Genomic DNA, 6114 nt, shown 5'->3' on the forward strand with positions numbered 1-6114 from the left:
AAGAGGACAAGACACACCACAGCAGAGCTCTGGACCTTTTCGTGTCTCTCAACCCAGAGCAGGCAACTGGGAAGCTCTTGGGCAAACCCACGTACAAGAACACGCATCGCTTCTGTGCAGTGGGGTCAAACACTGGGTTTGTCTGTTTTAGCAAGGTTTTTACACATGCTCCTCCCAATGATTACAGCACTAAACACCCATTTTCCTACTTGTAGAGGGCTGATTTCTAACCTTTCTTCCCTGTGCAACAGGGGCAGGATCCACCAGTGTCTCTGGACCTTCAGGAACAGATGTCACCACGTCGGCAGCTTCACCTGTCTAAGGAAGAACACAAAGTGCAGTGCAGTCATAACTTCAGTCCACTTGGAGCATCAAAGAACGAGATTCATGTCACAGAGCTTCATTTTTACAGTGTGCAATGGTTAAACTATTAACCTGGAAGTTTCATTCAAACAACTCACCTTATTTTGTGGGACGGGAACAGGTTGTGGCTTTACATCTATTAAGTACAAGGCACGGGAAAGCAGGAGCAGAGAAGGTGGAACGTTCTCTTTTAAATGCAGATCCAGCCACTGTAAGAAGAAAACAGAAGGAAAAGGTACTTCATGTTGGCTCTGTGTCAGCACTTATTTCTAGAGCATTCTTTGTCCTTAAAGATCTTAAAGCCTTCTTGAGTTTGGCTCATACAGTTCTAAGTTACCAAAATGAGAAGAAACAGTTTTGAGGACTAGCGTTGGCTCTACTGGAAGTCTTGGCTACTTTAGAAGTTTAAAACATATTCCACCCCCTGCTTCATCTTGCTTGTAGCTGGCCCTGATGCTACTTGGTTTTCTCCTCAGTCTAAGACATAATCTGGACACATCATGCCTTAGAGCTCAGCCACGGAGGTGAGGATCCATCTAGAAACATTTGTGTAACTCTTAGTGAAGCTGTGTCTGCTCTAACTGAACCCACCACTCTGTCCCAGGAGAAACCTCGTCCAACAAGGCCAGAGCAGAGAGCACTCACCTGCCTCAGCTGCTCCTTCAGCTGCTCCTCTGAGAGCCCCAGTGACCGCATTCCTCTGGCTCTGCACGCGCTCTGCAGCTCGGACACGCTCAGGCCATTGACTCCTTCCTTGGCAATCATCTGAAAGGAAAAGGAACGTTCCTGCCTCGGCACAGGGGAAGCCAAAACCCTGATGCACTCGATGAGATTGAGGCCAAAGGAATGGCTCTTTAGGTAAATCTGCATAAAGTCACACCAACACAGAGATGGGACAGAACTGCCCCGTCCACCTTATAAACTAATGGAAATTCCTACTGAATTCAGTTGGTTAAAATCTGCTGTTCCCATACAGTATTTATTCCAGAATTGGAACCTTCCTTTTTTACAAGTTGGTACAACTCCAGAATAATAATGAGGGTGTTCCCCAGAGTGACAGGATCTGCAGCACCACGCTTGTTAGGGGTCACTAGAGGCAGGAAGGGGGCAGGAAGATGAACTCGCATTCTGGGTTTTTCTGGGATCTCTCCTGGGGAGAATCCAACCTCCATCAACATTAAACTTCAGGTGTGAGGCTGGAGTGTGGGCAGTGACACATCAGAGGGCAGACCCTGAGACTGAAGAGCGTGCACTCCACCAAAGCAGTTACATCTGTGCGATTCTGAGCTCACCTCATCATCTGCCTTGATGGTCCTGAGCCTCAGCAGCAGCTGAAAGCGGAGCAGGTTGTTGGTGCCAATGGGCTGCAGCTCAAGCAATTTGCAAAGAGCTACCAGCTGCGGCCGTTCCAGGTGCTCCAGGGTCAGCTCATCCTCAAAGAGCTTGGAGAAGCGCACGATCTCCTGGGTGCTGGGCCGCCGGCCGCCGTGACGGATCTGAACAAAGCAGAGGCATCAGGGCCAGAAGTGACCCAAACTGAATCACCCTCTTGTTCCTCACACCATTCCTGGTGCTCCATGGGAGCAGAACGAGACAGTTAAAAGGCCAAATGAAACAGAGTGGCCACTTAAAGGCTCTCACAGGGTAAAACCTTCACTTGTTCCAGGATGGAAATGCTCCTCTGCAGAGAGAGACGGAGTCAAACACTAGTGTCAGCGGGGCGTTACCTGCCAGAGGGCACCCACCCAACACAACCACCCAACAGGACAGCTCCTGTGCTCTCCAGCCTCTCTGTAATCTTTGCACAAATCCCACGTTCTCTGCCCAAACCAGCAGCACCAAAGTGGGTACAGGTACTCCTGCTGTCACCCCCAGCACAGCCCCTTTACCTGGTGCACGTAAGAGGAGAATTGCTTTCCTTGTCCTGTATCTGCTTTGTTCCTTTTGGCCATCTCTGCAATGGTCTCCTGCAGGAACTTCGCTAACTCCAGCTTTGCATTTAATTTCTTCTTCTGCTTTTCTTCCTTTATTTAGGGGGAAAAAAAAAAAAAATTACCAGAAATTCCACTTGAAAAATCAGAAGGGAGGCAATTCTGGGAAAGAAATGAAATAAGACTTTCAGTACTGAAAGCAAATAGGCTTTGGTTACTGTAGGAAATGAAATTGCTGTGCACTCTCCTACAATCCCTGTTTACAGTCCAGTCTCCCCAGTCCACTCTCCTGCTGGGAATGAGGTAGGAATGTCTGACCTAGACCTGTGTGTGAGGCCGATGCTCATTTACAGCAGCTCGTTATGCAGTTGCCCAGACGCTCTAATGAGCTGGTGAGTCCACACCTTCAGAAGGGACACAAACCTTTTTTGACTCTGTCTCAAATGTCGAGGGCAGCATTTCAGGGAAGAGCTTCAGGAAGACCGGCAAGAGAAACTCCATGAAGGGGACAATGACAAACACCAGGAAGGGCACCAGCCGGAAGAGATCTGCGCAAGTTCTCAGCAGCTGCACAGAGAAGAGCACAGCAGAAATTATTATTCAACCAGACACACAAAAACACATGTTCCAAAGGAGTGTGGAAATGGAGCAGCTAAACTTCTTTCACTACAGGAAGCCTCTTAATGCATCATTTGAGCCGGGCGTTCGTTTGCTGGTACTTACCCTTCGTCTCTCCCTCCTAGTGAGGACCTGACCATGCAACAGCCTCCACACCATCCTGGCAGCCACCTTAGTGTCGATCCAAAGCAAGTGGAATCCATTGTAATAGTGCTTCAGCTCCTCCACGATCTTTTGGCGTAAAGACTTTTTCCCCGCGGGAGCCTCTATGACTTGTTTTGCCGGAGTTTTGGCCGGTTTGGTGCCCTGGGTGACAGCGTTTCCCTGGGGAGGAGGTCCATCCCGCAGCTCCTGGTGCCAGCAGGTGGATGTGTGAAGGGCTCGTGCTGGTGAGCGAGGCAGGGCAGCCCCCAACCCTGCGCAGCGCGGCCCCGGCGGGTCCTCCGAGCCTCGCGGGCAAGTCCAGGGTAAATGAGAATCCACAACTTGGAGAAAAGCGACTGCTGGGGAGTATGGAGGGGTGGAGTGTGCGAGGAGATGGCAGCCTCTGAAACTGGAGAGGTATTTAAGCAAGTAACAGGGCATCCTGGAGAAGGTACCCGGGCATTACACACTAATTAACATTCTCGGCGCCAAATTAATCCTGTGAGACTGATCTTGCGGCTGCCTCAGTATCTGAGATCCTGAGCCTTCAGCAACAGATAAAATGTTGAGAGTCTGTCCTGTGCTAACAACTTCTCTCTTGGGGGAGAACAACTCCAGACTCTAGGAAGCCCTGCTACCGATTGCATCGGCTAAAACTTGCCCGTTGCAAACAAAGGAAAACCAAAGCCCCTTCTCCTCTCTCTCCCCAGTTATGCAGTTGCCCAGACGCTCTAATGAGCTGGTGAGTCCACACCTTCAGAAGGGACACAAACCTTTTTTGACTCTGTCTCAAATGTCGAGGGCAGCATTTCAGGGAAGAGCTTCAGGAAGACCGGCAAGAGAAACTCCATGAAGGGGACAATGACAAACACCAGGAAGGGCACCAGCCGGAAGAGATCTGCGCAAGTTCTCAGCAGCTGCACAGAGAAGAGCACAGCAGAAATTATTATTCAACCAGACACACAAAAACACATGTTCCAAAGGAGTGTGGAAATGGAGCAGCTAAACTTCTTTCACTACAGGAAGCCTCTTAATGCATCATTTGAGCCGGGCGTTCGTTTGCTGGTACTTACCCTTCGTCTCTCCCTCCTAGTGAGGACCTGACCATGCAACAGCCTCCACACCATCCTGGCAGCCACCTTAGTGTCGATCCAAAGCAAGTGGAATCCATTGTAATAGTGCTTCAGCTCCTCCACGATCTTTTGGCGTAAAGACTTTTTCCCCGCGGGAGCCTCTATGACTTGTTTTGCCGGAGTTTTGGCCGGTTTGGTGCCCTGGGTGACAGCGTTTCCCTGGGGAGGAGGTCCATCCCGCAGCTCCTGGTGCCAGCAGGTGGATGTGTGAAGGGCTCGTGCTGGTGAGCGAGGCAGGGCAGCCCCCAACCCTGCGCAGCGCGGCCCCGGCGGGTCCTCCGAGCCTCGCGGGCAAGTCCAGGGTAAATGAGAATCCACAACTTGGAGAAAAGCGACTGCTGGGGAGTATGGAGGGGTGGAGTGTGCGAGGAGATGGCAGCCTCTGAAACTGGAGAGGTATTTAAGCAAGTAACAGGGCATCCTGGAGAAGGTACCCGGGCATTACACACTAATTAACATTCTCGGCGCCAAATTAATCCTGTGAGACTGATCTTGCGGCTGCCTCAGTATCTGAGATCCTGAGCCTTCAGCAACAGATAAAATGTTGAGAGTCTGTCCTGTGCTAACAACTTCTCTCTTGGGGGAGAACAACTCCAGACTCTAGGAAGCCCTGCTACCGATTGCATCGGCTAAAACTTGCCCGTTGCAAACAAAGGAAAACCAAAGCCCCTTCTCCTCTCTCTCCCCAGGCCTTTAGAACAGAGCTCTCTGTGCTTCCTGCCCCCTCCCTCCCCCGGAACATCAGCCCCTAAAGACAGGCTGCGTGTGGTTAGATGGCATCATCTCTTTCCATAGAAGAGCAAGGAGCTCACAGAACGCTGTGTGTCATGAGAACTGCCCAAATCCCTCCGGCCTCGGGAAACCAAACTTTGTACTTCCCAGGTTGCCCCGAGAAGCTGTGGCTGCCCCATCCCTGGAGGGGTTCAAGGGCAGGTTAGACGGGGCTTGGAGCAACCTGGGCTGGTGGGAGGTGTCCCTGCCCAGGGCAGGGGGTTGGAACTCCATGATCTTTAAGGTCCCTTCCAACTCTATGATTCTATGATTTTTCCCAGTTTTAGGTGTTTCCTGCTCTGACGTGGCTTTCTGCTGGCCACTGCCAATAAACACTCTGGTCCCACTGCTCTCACAGCCTACTTGGGCAGTGTGTGGGGGGCAATATAAATTTGTCTGGGGGGCAGGAAGAGCAGATAAAAGCTTAACTGTGCTCCCCTGGGCTGAGCCGTGCTCAGAAACACGCAGGGAATTCCTCACAAGCTGCTCTGGGGAGGTTCAACGGGGGGGGCTTAAGGTCCCTTCCCACCCAAACCACACCGTGAGCCTGTTCCACCAGGTAACCGTTTGTGGGAGCGCTCTGGGGTACAGCACTGACATCACACTGAACACACACAGCAAAACACCGGAGCAGCACCCGTGACAGTAAATAAATCACGTTTAATTGTGCCCGGTGCCCCCGTGCTCCCTCCGGTGTCACTCTCCCTGTCCCATCCCCCCCACCGAAACACGGGGCACCGGCAAACCCCACCCCGGCTCTCACCTGGTCCGGGCTACGGCAAGGAGCACGTTACAGCCGGAGAGGGCCATGGTGCCACGGAGTCAGCGGCTCTGCCGGGCGGCGGAGGGACCCTCATCTCCGGGAGCGGCGGCCGGGGAGGCTCGGGGGGCGCCGGGGCCCTCCCTGCCGCGGGGCCGGGCCCTGCAGGACCCGCCGGGGCTCTGGCACATCACCGGCCGGCTGCCGGGAGCGAGGGGAGAGGTGAGGGGGGACGGGAACAGCACCGGGGGCTCCCCACAGCCCGCCGGGCCAGGCCGCGCCCCCTCCTCGCGCCGCTCCCGGGCCCCCTCCCCATCCCCGCCGGCCCCGCTGTCCGTCTCCCAGCCCGATCCCGCCCCCCGGCTCCCTCCCGGTCCCCGCTCACCCCCCCTCC

The 6114-nt window shown here is 53.4% G+C and overlaps 1 protein-coding gene across 1 annotated transcript in view; it reads right to left on the reverse strand.

Annotated features, from left to right (window-relative positions):
* The window catches only part of LETM2 (leucine zipper-EF-hand containing transmembrane protein 2), a 12060-nt gene extending 6109 nt beyond the window's left edge, over positions 1–5951 (reverse strand). Inside the window, exons 1-8 of the mRNA XM_014955944.1 lie at positions 5724–5951; positions 4130–4577; positions 3830–3973; positions 2253–2387; positions 1656–1859; positions 1009–1128; positions 462–572; positions 232–318 (exon numbers count right to left, since the gene is read on the reverse strand). Coding sequence (XP_014811430.1) covers positions 232–318; positions 462–572; positions 1009–1128; positions 1656–1859; positions 2253–2387; positions 3830–3973; positions 4130–4577; positions 5724–5770 — 1296 coding nt within the window. The 5' untranslated portion in view covers positions 5771–5951. The remainder of the gene's footprint in view (positions 1–231; positions 319–461; positions 573–1008; positions 1129–1655; positions 1860–2252; positions 2388–3829; positions 3974–4129; positions 4578–5723) is intronic.
* Positions 5952–6114: the final 163 nt, after the last annotated feature.

Source organism: Calidris pugnax, unplaced genomic scaffold (assembly GCF_001431845.1).
Source record: "Calidris pugnax isolate Ruff unplaced genomic scaffold, ASM143184v1 scaffold314, whole genome shotgun sequence".
In the NCBI taxonomy this organism is placed as follows: domain Eukaryota; kingdom Metazoa; phylum Chordata; class Aves; order Charadriiformes; family Scolopacidae; genus Calidris; species Calidris pugnax.